General features: G+C 58.3%; 1 protein-coding gene across 1 annotated transcript; it reads right to left on the bottom strand.

Annotated features, from left to right (window-relative positions):
- Positions 1 to 10: 10 nt before the first annotated feature.
- Positions 11 to 16,749, bottom strand: HSD11B2 (hydroxysteroid 11-beta dehydrogenase 2; the record flags this gene model as incomplete). The annotated part of the gene is made up of 5 exons (XM_027646968.1): positions 11 to 874; positions 1,355 to 1,492; positions 2,112 to 2,297; positions 2,564 to 2,776; positions 16,581 to 16,749. Coding segments are annotated over 5 exons (1,068 nt in total), but the record flags the coding sequence as incomplete, so codon positions are not given.
- Positions 16,750 to 16,751: the final 2 nt, after the last annotated feature.

Below are 16,751 nucleotides of genomic sequence, written 5' to 3'. Positions count from 1 at the left end.
AGCCAGAACCTGCTGGAATATCAAGAATGGCTTTATTGAAAAAGTGACAATCACGTGGTTCACCTCGTGGAGAGCTCTGCAGCACTGGCAGCCCGGCCTCGGCCCCTGCGCTCGCCGGGAGCACATGGAGTGTGTAATGAGTGGCAGGGAGGCAGCAGCCACAGGGTCCCAGCCCTGACCCAGCCAAGGGGTGACGGAGACGAACAGCTCTGAGAGCAGTATGGAAGATGGTGGGTAGCTGAGGAAATGCCCGAGGTACATCCCAGCCTGCGGAGCTGCTCAGTCAGGCAGGGATGGGCCCCTTGGAGGATGCACGGTTAGAAAAAATACAAAAAACCAAGGTCTCTAGAAAATGTTGATTCTCGCACAATAGAAAATAGATCTACCTGATTTCGGAAAGAAATTTGGTTTTTAACGTCTAGTGCTGATTGTTCCCCCCGCGGTGCAGGAGGGCGCTGCCTCGGGGGCCGGCGCGCCTGGAAATCCCGGGAGAGGCCACGCGCGGGCCGAGGTCAGGCCTTCTTCACATCGTTGTGGTGCTCCCGCCGCAGCGCTCGCGGCAGCTTGGGGTTGATGAAGAATCCTTTCAGGAACAAGTCTCGGACAAAATAGGGCAGGTAGCGGTGTATGAAATACATGAGCCCAAGGCCCTGCCCTGGGTAGTAGCGCACGGCTGGGTTGGCAGCCAGGAGCCCGTCCGTGATGCTGTTCACCACCGCGCTCAGGTCCTCCACCGCCACCTTCATGAACTGGATGAACTGGTGGTTGATCTCCTCCACGTAGTCCTCGCCGTAGGCCTGCAGCAGCTCCTGGGGCAGGCTGGCCAACAGCCGCTGCTTCTGCAGGTTCCAGAAGGCTGGGTCGCACGTCGTCCCTGCAAGGACATGGTCCCCCTGTGAGCTGTGTGGCCCCTCCTCCTCCAGCCCCCCTGCCAGGGGTGCCAGCAGCCCCAGTCCCCTCTCAGCCTCCTGACAAGGTCCTGCTGAAACTCTGGCAAAGATCTGCCACAAGGGAGGTGCAGTGGGAGCACCATGGTGGCTCTTGGTAGCGCCGGACTCGACCAGAGGTGTCAGACTGCCTGCAGTGAGGATGGTGCTACCATAAATGTGGCTGAGCTGCTTCAACCAGCCCTGGTGCCATCGAATCTGCTGGCAGGACTTGATCCTGACCCTGTTTCCCATCCACCAGAGCCCAACGCCCACAGGGTAGCCACTGTCCCCAGGGAGGTGGCTGGAGATGCTCAGAAGCTGCATCCTGGACTACCAGCTGCTCATCCCATTGCTCCATCTCCTGCCTCCCTGGAATAGCTGCCCGTTGCCTGTGGGGCTCAGGCAGTGAACAAAAACCCTCTTACCTGTTTTGTAGTAGCCGGGCAGGATGAGGCTGACTTTGACCCCCCAGGGCTGGAGCTCGCTGCGGAACGTGTCCATGAGCAGGCTGAGGGCTGCCTTCGAGGCCCCATAAGCTGCCAGGCAGGGGAAGGGCATGTCTCCTGGCAGGAGGGAAGGGATGAGTGAGAGGGTGCTCAGGGAGGTGCCTGCATGGCCAGGGGGTAGGCAGGGACCGGGGAGGGGGCATGGGGTGGCTTGTGTTGGGCTGTGCCCCCGACCTCTGTGCACAGAGAGGGCTTAGGGTTTGATTTGCTGAGAAAACAACTGAGAGTAGATTCAAATTAATGTTTTAATGGGGGGGAAAAGTAGGGTGGGAAGAGGAAAGTGGTTTTACCTCCCTATACAGCCAGATCTTAAGATTATCATCCCCAGTGGAGGATTAATATGTTTTAATGGGAAGAAAACTTTAGGGGGAGGGGTGGAAGAGGAGGCTGGTTTCCCACCTTGGCCGGGGCTGTTGTCCATGGTGGAGGTATGTGGCAGCTGGGTTTGGGGTTGCCTGTGCTGTCTGTAACTGGGCTGCCTGTCCCCAGGCCCTCCAGCTCCCCATTTCCCTGTGCCCCCTGTGGGGCTCAGCAATACCACCAGCTCATCCTACGGTGCCTGGGGCCAGTCTGATGCAGCTGGCTGGGAACAGGGAGGTGCCCAGGAGGTGGGAGCCACACCCACACCACGGAGGTGCTCGATCGGGGGTGCCCAGGCTGGAGGGGGGCTGCTCACCTGCAGGGCTGCTGACGGTGACGATGCGGCCGCCAGCGGAGCGGAGCAGGGGCAGCAGCCCCTTGGTGAGCTCCAGGGAGCCAAAGAAATTCACCTCCATGCAGGCGCGAAACTTGCCCAGCGGCGAGAGCTCGGCGTCGGCGATGGTGTCGTTGAAGCCAGCGTTGTTCACCAGGCCCCAGAGTCCTGCAGGGACGGGGTGCTTGAGAAGGTGATCTGAGTGGGGACCCCCACCCCGGGAATCCCAGCTGCTCCCCAAGCGCATGAGGGTCCCACGGGGGAATTGCAGGGTGCCCCAGGACAAGGGCTTCCAGCAGAGGCTGTTGGCGCGGGTGCCTGCAGGGATGCAGCCCACTGTGGGGGCACATGGAGGCTTGGCACTGCCACACTGGCTGCAGGCTGAGGTCCCAGGGAGCTGTGAGGGGTCCTGGGGGGCCACCAAGGGCTCCTACCTGTGCTGTTGGTGTGGGCCTGGATGTGCTGCAGGACATGCTGGATGTCGTCCGGCTTGGTCAGGTCCATCTGCAGCAGCGTCAGCCTCGCCGAGCAGCTCTGGCGCAGCTCCTGGGCACCAGGACTCTGCAGGTCCAGCACGCTGGCGAACACCCGAAAGCCCATGGTGTCCAAATGCCGGGCTGTCGCCTGCCCAAAGCCCGAGTCACATCCTGAAAGAGACAGGAGCCTTGCAGTGGCCAGTGACAGCCATCATCTGACCCCAGCCCCCAGAGACCCCCTAGCTCTGCCTCTCCATCCCCAACGTCAGGGACCAAACCTCCACCCCAGTAGCAGTTCCCCTTGCCTGGGGACAGTCTCGGCTGTCACCCTGCTGCAAGTCCTGCCCCACCAGGACATGACCTTGCCCTGGGGCATTTGCAGGTCGGGGAGCTGCTGTTTTCTCTCTGTTGCGGAAAAAACATTCCCTTATCTGCAACCCCATCGCCCCGAGCGCCTCCCTAATTGAAGGTGCAGGCAAACCCGCAGGCACCAGCAAGGCACCGGCACAGCCCAGAGCCCTGCAGCGGTGCGGGGTGGGAGCCGTCAGCCCCCAAAATAGCCTCTGAAAGCTCCATCAAGCACCTTTCAGAGCTGGCATAAGGCTCCGTGGGAGATGCTGCCTTTTGCAGAATGCTTTTCGCCTCTCAGAAATAGTGACCAAGAGGCGGAGCACCTCCTCGCCTGGCTGGGGGATGAGGAGATTAGAAAGTGTGGGGGAAAAGGGATTTTGCTCTGCTCCTGTCACCCTGCATCCTTCAGGGGAGCATCCGACCGGGATGTCCTTCTCTGGAGGGCACTGGGTGCTCCATACCCGGTCCCAGCCTCATTTCCTCCATTTCGCCTCAAACGGGCACCACAGGTGACACTGTCACCCGCAGAGCCACCATCGGGGTGGCTGGGGGACAGCCCGGGTGGGAGCTGGGCGCTCTGGGGCGGTGACAAGGCCAGTGGCCAGGGTGGAGCGGCCGGGATGCAAACAAACAGCGGCAGCAAAGTACAGGCTGTTCCCGGGGCCGATGGCAGCGCTGATAGCTCGGGGAGTCTGTGCCACAACCGCTGCCCAGGCACATTAACCATTAACAGGGGAGCGCTGCAGGGGCAGCCCCATGGCCCTGCACCCTCCTGCCTGGCACCCTCGGGTGCTCCTTAGGACATGCCTGAGAAGGGCCCCTGTGCAGGAGCCACCCTGGGATGGATGCAACCGTGGCCCTGGGGACTGTCACCCCACGAGATCCCAGCACCCCTCCCACCAGCCTCAGGGGGGCACAGGGACTGGCTGCCCCCCAGCTTACACACCCCCATAAGGGCACTTCCAGCTCTTCGGGTGCCAGCTAAGCCATCAGCTCAGCGGCTCTGGGCCAGTCCCCAACTTTAGAGCTTTACTTTATTGCTGCGTCAGAAACCCATAATTAAGCCCGTGGCCAGAGGCCAGAGTGATAACACACCCCGGAGGTGCTCAGCTGGCAGGAAGGGGCTGCAGGGACCTCCTTTTCCCATGCAACACCCAGCATCCATCATGGATGAGTGCCAGGCTGGCTCAGCATCACCCCTGGCATTGCCCCCGCATCACCCCCAACACCCTGGTGCCGCAGGGAATGCTCAAGGTGCTGCCGGAGCAGCACCTTCCACCTCTCCTCTCCCCAGGAACAGCTCATGCTGCCAGCAGCCAAACAGATAAGGTGCATTTCACCTTTCCCAGCAGTGCAGGAGAAAACTGCAATAAAGATAAGGTTTAAAAATAAAAGTGCTCGTGGCCACGGCCTCACCATGACGCAGCTGATGGGACACGGTTACCTGTGCTGCTCCCATGCAGCCAGCAGGAAAAGCTTCCAGTCCAAACATGAAGTTTCCTATCACCAAATGAGCCTCAAAACCCCAGGAAACATCCCCAAAACCTGAGAGAGACAAGTTCGCCAGATTGTTTCAGGCAAGTCTGGCAAGGAGGGAGCAAACACGGCCACGTGCTGTCCAAGCCAGGCAGGATTTGTTTTGCCTTAGAGGAGGAGGGCGGTCAGAGGGTTTGTTTCGGAAGTTCTAATTTATTCACACAGACAAAAAAAAAACTCCTGGGAGGCTGGCAGGAGGCCCGGGGCCAGGAGGGTGAGGATGCTCTGGTGTTATTTAAGGTCTCCGACGCTGCTCAGCTCCACATCTGCTGTGCTTAGGCCTGGCCAAAAGTGCAGGGAAGGACAATGAAACCCCCGGGCCCATAACACGTGGCCCCAAAGCATGGCAGCTTGCCCGGGGCCTGCTCGCTCCCCATGGCCACCAGCACACGAGCTGCTGGCCATGCTGGAGCTGGCACAGGAGCCGTCACCGCTGGCTCAGCCCCACCGGGATCGCTGGAGCCGGCCAGTCTGTGCGGCCCCGGCGAGGCTGGCGCTGGGCTCGCCGCCCTCCCAGGATGCTGCATCACGAGGAGATGCCGGCGCCAGTTCCTCCCGCCCCAGCTCCCAGCTCGCCAACTGGTTTTGCAGTTGTGCCGGCGGGAGGGACATGGTCAGACCGAGCACAGGAGAAGCCCAGCACAGGGAGCGCAGCAGAGGACAGCAGGTGCCTTGAAACCCCCCATGGCATCCCCAGAGACCCTGGGCCAGCAGAGAGAGGCTTTTGCTGTAGCAGGAGCAGAAGAGAGCCTGAGTCCAGTTTGCAAAATCCAGCAGCGCTCCGCAGGCTCGGCAAGCTGGGGCAAACTCCCGCACCAGGGGCCGGCCGGCATTTTGCCGGAGCAGCGGGTCAGCAGCAACTCCTGAGGACTTTGCAGAAGCTCCAGACACTGCAGCGGCTCCCCCAGGAGCGGGACACACCAGCCTCCACTGGGACTTTGGCATGAGAAGCCCTGGCTTTACTTATCTTGAGCAAGCAAAAAAGTTTGGCCTCCGGCATTGCCATTGGGGTGCCCTCCCGGCCGTGCAGGGAGGGCAAAGAGGACTGACCCCACGGCATCGTGCCCTTCTCCAGTGACAGCAGAGCCACTGCAGGGGTCGAGCTGTGCCAGCCTGGCAACCCAGCCTGCCTGCACCGCCTGTGCTTCCTCGCCGACAGGAGCCGGCTGAAGCCGCAGTCCCGGTTTGGTGTGGACACGTTTCTTTCAGGTGAGTCGGGCACGGCACCACACTGACGTTTGGCTGTCTCAGGTATTCACCCTGCTCCTGCACCAGCACCGAGGCCCCCACGTGCAGACACTGCTCAACATCAGCGCCGCAGTTCGCTGAGCGGAGCAGAGACGGGCAATAACACGGCTACGGCCTGGGAGCTGCCAAACCACAACCACCCCCTGCCCCTGCCAGCACAGCACCTGATGGAGGGCTGGGGGCACAGGTCTGCAGCGCTGCTCATCCCAATGAAACATAGGAGTGGCTTCCTCTCCCGAGATGTGAGCTGTGAGTCCTCATCCCCGAGCCCTGAGCTGCGCAGCCTCATCCCTGAGCTGTGGAAGTGCAGTCTGTGCACCTTAATCCCTGAGCTCCAAGCTGAGCATCTTCATCACCAAGCCACGAGCTGTGTACATCCTCACCCTCAGGCCACGAGCTGTGCATCCTCATCCCCAAGCCATAAGCAGAGCACCCTCATCCCTGAACCACGAGCTGTGCATCCTCATCCCCGAGCCACACACAGTGGGAGAGGACCAGGGAGACCTGCAAAACCTCAGCAGTGCAAAGCACAGCTTGGCTGAGGAATTTCCATGTGGCCGTGAAGCTGCCCAGAGCCTGGTGGGCTCCTGGGCACAGCAGCAGCTCCCTGGAGCTGCTCTCTCCACAGCCACCCCATCCTGGGACCTCAGTGTGGAAGCTGAAGAGAGATTGCCCCAGGGCTGAGCATTCCTGAGATGGACCAGCTCTCCCAGGGTTATCCTGGCAGTGTGGGCAGTCAGCAGCCCCAGGGGCTGCTCACCAGGCACCCGTCGGCAGCATCACCCCCTCCCCAGCTCTGCAGGCCATCGTCTGGGTGCCCCCTGCTGTTCCCCAAATCCCAGGACATCAATCTCACCTCCCACCCAGAGCTTTAGGGCTGTGTGTCCCAACACCCTGCCCAAGATGCCTCACCAAGATGGAGCTGTCACCACTCAGCAGCCTCCCAGCCCCGGGATGGTGCCATGCTCACAGACACCATCAACTGGAAGGGAGCTGGAGTACCAATGCCAAATGATTTAATATGCTGAGCCTTGTTTTTATAGGCTTGTGCTCAAATCCTGCCTGGGATGCCGAGCGACACATGGCCTTCTGGCCCTGACAGGGTTCACCACCACCTTGGATCCAGCTTCTCTGGGCACAGGATGGGATTTAGCCAGGCAACACTGCAGGGAGGCTCAGCTGGGCACCTGAGCAGGGACTCATCCCAACTCAGCTACTTGGGACTGTTCATCTCTGCTCCATCCTGGGATGGATGGGGAAGCCCAGGCTGAGGTGGCACCAAGCAGGGATGGTGCCACCAGAGGGGATGGCTGTTCCCAAAAGGGACTCAGGGAGGGGCTCCCTGCCCAGTGCAGGTCCAGGCAGGATGAAATGCCCGGCACCATCCTGCGTGGGCAGGGCAAGGCCCTGTGGCCAACACCTCCCGGATGCTGCGAACATTTGGAGCAAGGAGCGATAAAGGGGTGATGTCAGCCCTGAGCAAGAAGGAACAAATTCTTGGCAGGACACAGGAGAGGTAGGGAGGGGAAGGCAGGAGCACTTGTGCCCACAGCAGCTGAGCCACCATGGCCACCCACTGGCCACAGCCTCCCCAGCTAGACATTGGCCACCACCTCCCACAGCCGAGGTCCTTCCAGGAGAGTGGAGCTGGGCAGGGGCACCCACAGCCCCTCACCCATCACAGCCAGTGGCATCACTGTCCACAGGAACCCCCACTCCAGCCAGTGGCTCTCATTGCTTCGCAGCATTCCATGTCCCCACTCCCCACAGAGCCCCCTGGGAGCAGCCCCCCTGCCCAGGCACAGGCAGATGGATACAGGGCTGGGCTGCTGGTCCTCAGCACCCGGATTCAGGACGCCACAAGCCTAATTAAATTAAATTAAAGCCAGGAGATGCCTTCAGGGATGATCCAAATCCCATCTCCAAATTCCCAGCAAGTGGACAATGCAGAAGCCCCCCACACGAGCAACCTGGGTGGGCATCTGTGCAAAGCCTCATCCTCCTTTCCAGGCAGGACCTCAGCCAAGGAGGGCACACACTGCCCCCTGCTCCCCCAGGACCCCTCCTGCATGGTACAGTTGGCACAGGCACCTGGATTGAGATTGGTGATGGTTTCCATAGCCCAGGATAAAAAGCCACATCCACATCCCTCCAGCAGGTCCTATGGGGCACAGCAGGGGTCACACAGACCCTCAGCCCCCCCAGGGAGACCCATGACCAAGGCTGAAGGCAGAGGTGGGGATGTCCATCCATCCCTACAGGGAGAATATGAGCAACCTACCCCCTCCCTGTGCCAGGGACAATAGCCAGATGGTGTGAATTACAGCAGATTAGCCAAGTGTTCCTGGAGCCTCACACGCCATCCCCTCCACCTGGGAAGTTATCTTCCACTTAAAAAAACAAGAGAATGGGGGGAAATCTGATTTTCTGCCTAGACAACCAGTGCAGCCAGGCAGAGATGATGAGGAGCCCCGCGGCCAGTGTGGATGCACCCACAGCTCCTGAATTAAAGCCCATTTCTTGGGAGCTGGTGCATCAACATTGGCAACCCAATGGCACACGAGCAGCTGGGAGATAAATCAGTGTCGAGAGCCCACCCCGGCACTGTCACTAAAAGCCACCCACACGCCTTATCTCCCACCAAAGCTGTGAGCAGCAGATGCTGCTTTCAACCAGTGGGGCTAATGAAGGCAGGAGCTTGTTAGTGCCCTGGGGCAGCCAGGACAGGAGTGAGCCCAGACACCTCCCCCTGCACAAGGCCAGTGCCTGGTGGGATGCCGAGGAGGTTGAGATCCCGGAGGTAACCCAGAGATAACCCAGCCCTGGCTGGGCAGTAATGCTGCTGCTGCTGAGGAGCGACCCTGGGCTCACAAGCAGGCAGGGTGGAGGAAGTGTCACCAGCAGCACTGCTGTGGTGCTTCACAGAAAAGGGGCACAGGAATTTCCTAGAAGCAGCTGCTCGCTGCACCCGGGGCTGGACGGCATCTTCCGGCAGCCACCATCTCCACTGAGGGGAGATCCTCTCCCCAAAAGCTGTGCCAGGACTCTCACATCAAGGATTTGAGCTTCCCTTGGGCAGGGATGAGCAAGATAAGACAGCAGGGCTGACATCAGCTGGCTCAGCTGGTACATCGGAGATAATCTGAGATGGATGGATGTCCCTCTGAGAAGAGGAAGTCGTGAAGAGCTTTGGTGATAACCGGGTTAATAATCACCTTCAGAGGGAACACTGTGAACTGGGAACATAGAGCTGACAAGCTGCTAAAGCCATCCATCAGGAAGAGCTGTCACTGGGAAGGACATCCACGGCCCAGGGACAGCTCGACCAGACTGGTGCCAATGCCAAGCCAGCACTGCTAACATATCCACCTGGGCTCTTGGACAGGCTGGGAGCCAGGCTGGGAAGCTGGAAAGCTCCACCAGCCATGGCTGGGATGTGGCACTGGAGATGCTCCCAGGGAACAAGGTGATGGCAGCAAAGCCCTGGCTGGGGCACCTGCTGGGCTGCAAAAGGGCTCTCCAGGGACTCCCAGCAGGCTGGAGCTGGGTCTGCTACAGGCAGGTCTAAGCCATCCACAAGCAGCTGAAGGGAAGACCAGCTCTTCTACATGGATCACCATGAGCCATCACCACCCTGGGACATCTCAGGAAAGGTTTTTCTCACCAGGACAGCAAAGCACCACAGCCACTGCAGGACCAGGAGAATCTCTGGCCGTGTGGTGGGTCGGGTCAGCCATGGAACAGCCCCAAAGTGCCACCCAGGACAGAGTGACAAAGCCCCCCCAGCACTGTGGACAAGTCACAGGTGATGCCAGCAGGGACAAGGCCATGCTGAGACAGTGCTGACCAAAGCAGCAGCTCCAGAGCCAGCCCAGGGGATCCCCATGTCAAGCAGCTCAGAGACTGTAGCACCACAATAAGGCTACAGTGGTTTCAATGGAGCTCTACCAGTTCAGGAGTATTTTGGTGATGAAATTCTACTTTGCTTGTAAGGTACCATCTCATCCCTCTCCTTATTACAAGAATAAACTCCCACCACATGCCACAAGCCCAGGCAAGCAGAAAAACTGGTGCAAGCCCTGCCCATCCCCACATCATGATGGGCTCTTCAGCTGCACCAACTATTTTCTCTTGTAGCTTCCAGATCCATGGGACTTTTTTTTTTTTTTTAGAAGTGGAGCAAAACACTTGAGCAATTTAAGCCCCCAGTCTCAGAGCTGTACTCCATGCCCACCTCAAGCCACACCAGCCCTTCCCATACTCAGTTCAAGCTGTCCCCTCCTCACCCTCCACCTGCAGCTCTCAGTAGCTCTTCAGAGTCAGAGTTTCAGTATCATAAGACTATTTTGGTGCATTGTCCCCAAAATGCATGAAGGTGGCCCTCCAGGCTGATGTGCTTGGACACAGTCATGCTGACCCAGGCAATGCAGCACCCACAAGTGCCCTTCAGTTTAGGTAGAGCCCAGCACACCAGCTGAAGCAGGGGCAGAAGTCACCACAGGATGGCTGCACACCCCAGGTTAGAGCTTGTCTCCATCTGGTAACCAGGATCCTGGAGAAGAAGCAGCACTGGTCACAGTGGGTACTCAGAGAGGGGTGAGGCCCTGGTACAGGTTGCCCAGAGAAGCTGTGGCTGCCCCATCCCTGGAAGTGTCCAAGGCCAGGTTGGATGGGGCTTGGAGCAACCTGGGATAGTGGAAGGTGTCCCTGCCTGTGGCAGGGGGTTGGAACAAGATGGTCTTTAAGGTCCTTTCCAACCCAAACCATTCAGAGATTCTACAATTCTGAGAGGCCAGACATTCAAAGACACCACAGAAGAAACCAGGGCAGGCACCTCAGCTCACCAGCCCATCCCTCCTCTCCATTCCCAGCCTGCCTGGGAGTCACCCACCATCTGGCTCCACAGGGTCAACCACCCGGCAAGAGGAAGCGCCGCCACAAAGCCTGTAAAGCCAAAAACTGCTTTTCAAGATTACAGCCTTAGAGCCAGCAAATCCCAGGACAGCACCATGTGTGACAGGGAAGCCAGCTCCCAGGGGGAAGCTGATAAAGCTCAAGGGCTGGCAGCTCTCCAGGGGAGAAGGAAGCAGAAGTGATATGTTGCACATGGAAGCATGCACGAGCTGGGACAGAAGAATGGGGACTGGATAGGGTGGATGTGCCACAGTAGCCAGGGGGGAGTGGAAAAGGGAGTAACAGACAGGTGCTGGAGAGGTTAAAAATAAGAGGTCCCAAACCACACCTATAGCAATGCACTGGAAGCATGAGGGCAACAACCTGGGGCATTTCCCACCTCACCATTCACTGGGATCATTCACTTCCAACCACCCTCTCACTAGCCCAGGTTGCTCCAAGCCCCATCCAGCCTGGCCCTGGGGGCTCCACAGCAGTATCTCAGATATGTTATTGCAGGAGGGGCGTCAGGTGAAGAGGCACAAAAGCCCTGCAGCCTTTCCTTCTAGGGAAAAAAGCCCTCCAGCTAGAGTTTTAGACCAGCACTGAAAGAAGACTACAGTGAGAAGGCAAATGCTTGCCCAGGTTTGGTGGAAACACCTTGAAGAGCCCCCTCACCGTATCCCTGCTCAAACAAAACCCTGGCTGGGCAAGCCCACCACCCCTGTGCTACTCATAGTGAAAGCAGCAACAGGCTCTTCTGTAACCAGATCCCGGCCTGAGGGGAGCTAGACTCAACAGTGGGTAACACAATCCCAGGCCTCATTAAAGATGTGCTGCTCATTGGACTAGAGGGCAGCAACTGCCTACACTTCTCTCCTTCCGAAAGCATCCGTTCCCATCTGACAATCTCATTTCGGCAGGGAAGTCTCTGCTTTGTTGCTCTCATGTCCCCGCATAACCCCGAGGGCTAATCAAGCCAGCTTGGGTTTCTCTACCAGCTCTGGTCTCCCACAGTATGAAACCTCAATGCGTTTTCCCTCCTAATTAGCTGTGCTCATCATTTTTGGTTAACGGTGATAAAAAACCCCACCCCGACAGGTCTGTGTCACAAGCGGGCTTTGAAAGGGCTTATTTTATAGCTAAGTGAGAAAAAGCTGAGCTTATCAAACCACATGCCTGTGGTGGGCAGGGGTAGGTGTCTATTTCTGAAGAAACCTCAGAAGGGGAAGAAGAGTCCTAAATCCATGGAGGGCTGCTGACAAAGTGGGGGGAAAGCTTCAGCCCTGCAAAGAGAAGGAGAGAAAGCAGCTTTCCTGCTCTGCTCCCAAACACCAGCAGCAAAAGGGTGTTTGATTTTGGTCCTGTCCCACCCCTCAGCTTGGAGGGAGCAGTTGTCTCTGCTGTTAATTTTTAATAGATTCTGGAAAAATCAGAGCGATTTCAGGGAAATAAGCTGATTTCCAGCCTGCACATATAGAATCACAGAATGGTTTGGGTTGGCAGGGACCTTAAAGATCACCCAGTTCCAACCCCCCTCCACTGAGCCTGGGGAAAGACCCCCCGGGTACCTCTGAGCTGGTTCACTGGCTCCAGAAGCAGAGTGGAAGTCACCTGTGGAGAACTGCAGCACCTTTGCATGAAGCTTTTCTCATGGTGAGGCTGCTGGCGGGCTCAGCACCAAACACAGGCTGTGATCGTGCTGTGCCAGTGCTCCAGCCGTGCCCTGGCACAGAGGTGCCCATCCCAGAGCCAGCCCCAAAGCCTTGACCCTCTCCCCCAGCACCTCTCAATCACATTTTTAGCTGGAAAATAGATCTAAGACAACATCAAAGTCCAGACAGGAGCAATGCTGCTCTTTTACCACGGAAAGTCATTTACCTTCGCAGCAGAAAGCGAGAGTCCCAACATCTGGATTGAATCACTCTGTCCTGCTGCAGTCACCAGATGCTTCAACATCTGTGGAGTCCATGGGAAATGCTGAAGTGCCGCTTGGCTGTGATCAAGTTGCAAAACCTCTGTTAACCTTGAACATGATCTGAAGCTCTGACCCATTTCAGATTGTTAATGGGGCATGCGATCGTAAGGAGAGCACCTCCCCAGGAAAACCACGCTTCCCCTGCGGCAGGAAGGAGAAGAGAGGAGAACAGGGCTGGTTTGGGTCTGGGCAGCCTGACCTGCCAACCAGTTTTGCTCACAGAGATGATTTGTGGCAAGACAGACCAATCTGCAGGTGCTCCTGGCTTCATAGGCTGCACCAAGGAGGAGCAAGGATGCAAGAGACCCAAATTATCTCCCTCAGGTAGCCACCCTGATGTTTTGGGTTATTTCAGAACTAATTCAGGTGCAGCCATCACAGACAGAGCAACAGTTCACTAGTTTCAACTTCTCATCCAAGCTGAAGTGTACAAACCGATGCCTTGCAACACAACTCCTGCTGTCCCTCTGTCCTGGCAAAGCCCTGCAGACAGGTAGGGTCTATGGGCTGGTTTGCCTTTGGTCTTTTCCAAGGATCTGCAGTAAATTGGGCAATTGGCTACTGTCCAAAGAACCACCCCAAGCAGTCACACATGGCAAAACTACACAACAGCAAGAGGCCTGCACTGCTCCAGCTGCACAGCGGAGCCCCGGGATGCTCCCTGCCATCCCCTCACCACCCCCAGGCACTACACCCCGTCGTGTTGGGTGGTTTGCATGGACTCACAGAGTTTCACAGGCATCCAGTGAGACCACAGGGACCAAATGATGGTCTAGGCTCACGTCTAAACTGAGCCAGTCAAAGCCAAACCTTGCACTGAAGTGCTGCCAGCCTGGATCTGGAGAGGCCAAGCAATGGCAGCTCATCACCTCCAGCCAAGGCTGCTCTTGCAGACCATCACCCTTGCACAGGCTCTGCTTTTTGTATCAGTTCCCAATGGGAAGGAGTAAGACTGCTCCTCTTTGCTCACACAGCTCTGAGGAGTCCAGTGGCCCTGAGGACACTCAGTGGTGCTGTTTCAGATTTGGGAAGGGGGAAGCACATACAGAAGGCAGTTCTTGGATGCTCGGAGCAAGGCAGCTCCCAGTGAGCCACTGGCACCACACAGGTCCACGGGTGCCAACCAGCAGATCAGCACCCCTGGGTGCCCTGTCACACACCATGGAGAGGGATGCCAGGTATCTGCTGCCTTGCAGCTTCCCGGTGCCAGATCAGCCTCAGGTCAGGCAGCTCCCCGTACCCTGCCTGCCCACACCACAGGCGTGTTGGGGTCCCTGCAGCTTCCCACGTTTGGTCAAAGCCTGTGCCATGTGTGGGCTCATTTTCAAGGCAGGGTCAGGCTCGGGGCAGGCTCAGGTCAGCACACCAAGGGAGGCACGGACATGGCTGCTGTCTGCCTCCCATCCCAGGCTGGAGCAGCTGATCTCCCCTCCTCATCCCCACCATCCTCCTGGGGCTGACCTCTCCCAGCCCCCGCTGCACAGGGGGGCATTCTCCTCCCTGCAAACAGCTGTGATCTCCTCTAGGAAGACAGGATTAACACATTCCTCACCTCCTGCCCCCAGCCAGGCTGCATCCACCGGAGCCATGCTCTAGGAGAAGCTGGACCATTGGGATGCAGAACAAGAGCCCCAAGGTCGCAGTCCCAGACAAACACATCCCTGCCTAGCCCAGGGGACACACCATGAGAGAGCACAGCATTCCTTGCTCCCCTCTGGCAGCAGGCAGCTGCCCATCCCTGCTCCAGCCAAGCCCCAGTCCCACGTGCAACAGCCAAAATGCAAACCTGCAACAGATGGGAAACGCCACAACTTTCCAGTCCCTGCTGCTACCACAGGGTCAGCAGCTTCACTCTGCAGCAGCTCCACAGCTGCTCAGCTATTTTCCCACTGAGCTGCAGAGTTAGTTTTCCTTCACCCCCTCCCATAAACTAAGTTTTATTTAGCCAGCAATGTCCGGACTAGCACATGGAGCTGGAGCATCACATGCAGAGCTCAACTTGGGGTTGTTCCCAGGGAGAGTGGGCAGCTGGAAGAGCTGGGACACATCGACTGGGAGATAAAACACCACCATAGCCACATTTCCTTGCTCCAGATAAGCATCACTGAACCTGCTGCGGGATTAAGACAGCAGCCAAGAAGTGTATACAAGGAAATGATGCCCAAAGCTTTTCAGGCTGAGACTTGCAGTACTCCATAGCTGGCATCAGGAAGGACTTTGTGGCATTTCTCAGTTGACCTGCAAGGTCCAGCATGACACACAGTATGGCAGAACCTCTGTCCCTGACTTTACACACCTTCACCCATGCCCAGCATCCCCAGGCACCCAGCTCCATACTTCTCACTCTGCCGGGCTTTGCTTCCCATTGGCAAGAGGAGGGAGGCCAGAGCTGATCCTCCCTGGCTGCTCCCACAGGAGACACCAGCAGTGACACCAGCAGCCACTCAATACCCAGCTGCCAGGAGGTGTCTGGAGCTAATCCGCAAAAGAATCAGGCTAATTACCATGCAAATACCCGAGCGAGGGATGCCATCCCCAGCAGAGCAGCCCTCGCATCTGCCCCTTGGCAGGCACCTGGTGGAGCAGCAGCACGGAAACACTGATCCTGCACCACGGGCTGTGCCTCGAACCTGTAAAACTGCAAAGTATTTACAGCCAAGAGCAAACACACCAGAACTGCAGAGGTGTCACCTCAATGCACCGGGGTAAGAACACCTTGTTCCAGCCACTGACTCACTAATTATACAGGCAATGCCAGAGAGCCAGGGCTGCCAGAGCTGGTGTGCCACAGGGCACCTGTGAGCACATGGCTATCAGACGTCCTCCCTAGGCAGCCCTGCCCTGAAAGGGCTTTGACCTTCACTCAGTTGAATCATTCATTCGTCCACCGCCTTGCTCCTCCAATCTTCTTCCTCCAGAGAGGCTTCCCTGCACTTCCCACCAGTACCACAGAGCCTTCAAGCTGCAAGGGGGACTCAGCTCTCGCCTCAATTTTTTAGGAAACATTAAACCCTCTTCTTCAACTTAGGAGTCTCCAAGCCCAGCCCAGGCATTCCCACCAGGATGCAGGCTCCCTGTCCTTGGGAGCACTGCCAAGGTTGTGCCCACAAGTTTCCCTCTCCCCTGCATCCATGCAGAGCCAGCAGCACCTTCTGGGCACACCTGCAGCAACAACCACCCCAGCTCCAGCGCCTCCTCCTCACCCTGCCTACTGCCATCGCTGCACAGCACTGCTGAGCCCAGCTCTCTTCATCATCCTCCAGCTCCACTGCCAGGCAGAAGGAGTGGGGAAAGGATTTGTATACCAAGATATCCTAAAGAGATTCAGCACCAAGCCAGAGCTGTGCAAAGCCTGGGAGCACAGCACATTCCTTGTGGAGCCACCTTCCCCATGGAGGAGCTCTGGGCCAGGCAGCCCACAGAGAAGGCAGGCAGTGGTTGGGCAGCATTTCCCAAGGATACCCACGGAGCGAGGGGAACAGCCTTACTTGCCCCCAGCAGCTCCCAGGATGGAGCTCTGGATGAAGCAGTGATGCTCAGCCCTGGATAGCCAGCTCTGTTGCAGCCTCTAGAGATGCCATGAGCAGCTTTCCAAGAACAAGCACGGCTTCAGAGGGGAGGGGGGGAGAGGGCAGCCTTTGGGCCAGCCGAGGGGGGGTCCCAAGCCAGTGCTCCGGCTCTACCCCATCCAATCTCGGGGCTCCCAGAGGAAGCAGCTCTCAGCATCGTGCTGCAACTGGTGCTCAACACTCGAGGGGCCAACGCAACTCCCTGCTTCGGGGGCAGGTACAGCCTGGCCGCCTCTGCTCGGACGTGGAGGAGGATGAGGGATGCGCTACCAGCGGCGGCCGGTCCCCAGCGGGACCCCGCCGCCAGCAGCGCGCCGGTGCCCTGCGGGACACCCCGCTCCGCTCCCCGCCGAGCCCAGGCGGTGCCGTCGGGGCGTCGAGGCCGTGTCCCCGCACTCACCTGTGACAAGGACGGCTCTGCCCGCCACCGGCAGCAGCCCGCGGGGCGCCGCCCGCCACAGCAGCAGCCCGGCGGCGGCGGCGGCCAGGGCCAGCCCCAGGGGCAGCGGCAGCCAGGCGCGGCACAGGCTCTGCAGCGCGGCCAGCAGCGCCAGCGGCAGCACCAGCCCCC

The sequence above is a fragment of the Corapipo altera genome, unplaced genomic scaffold (genome assembly GCF_003945725.1).
Source record: "Corapipo altera isolate COAL_440 unplaced genomic scaffold, ASM394572v1 62, whole genome shotgun sequence".
NCBI classification, from domain to species: domain Eukaryota; kingdom Metazoa; phylum Chordata; class Aves; order Passeriformes; family Pipridae; genus Corapipo; species Corapipo altera.
This window is presented reverse-complemented; position numbering and strand designations above follow the sequence as displayed.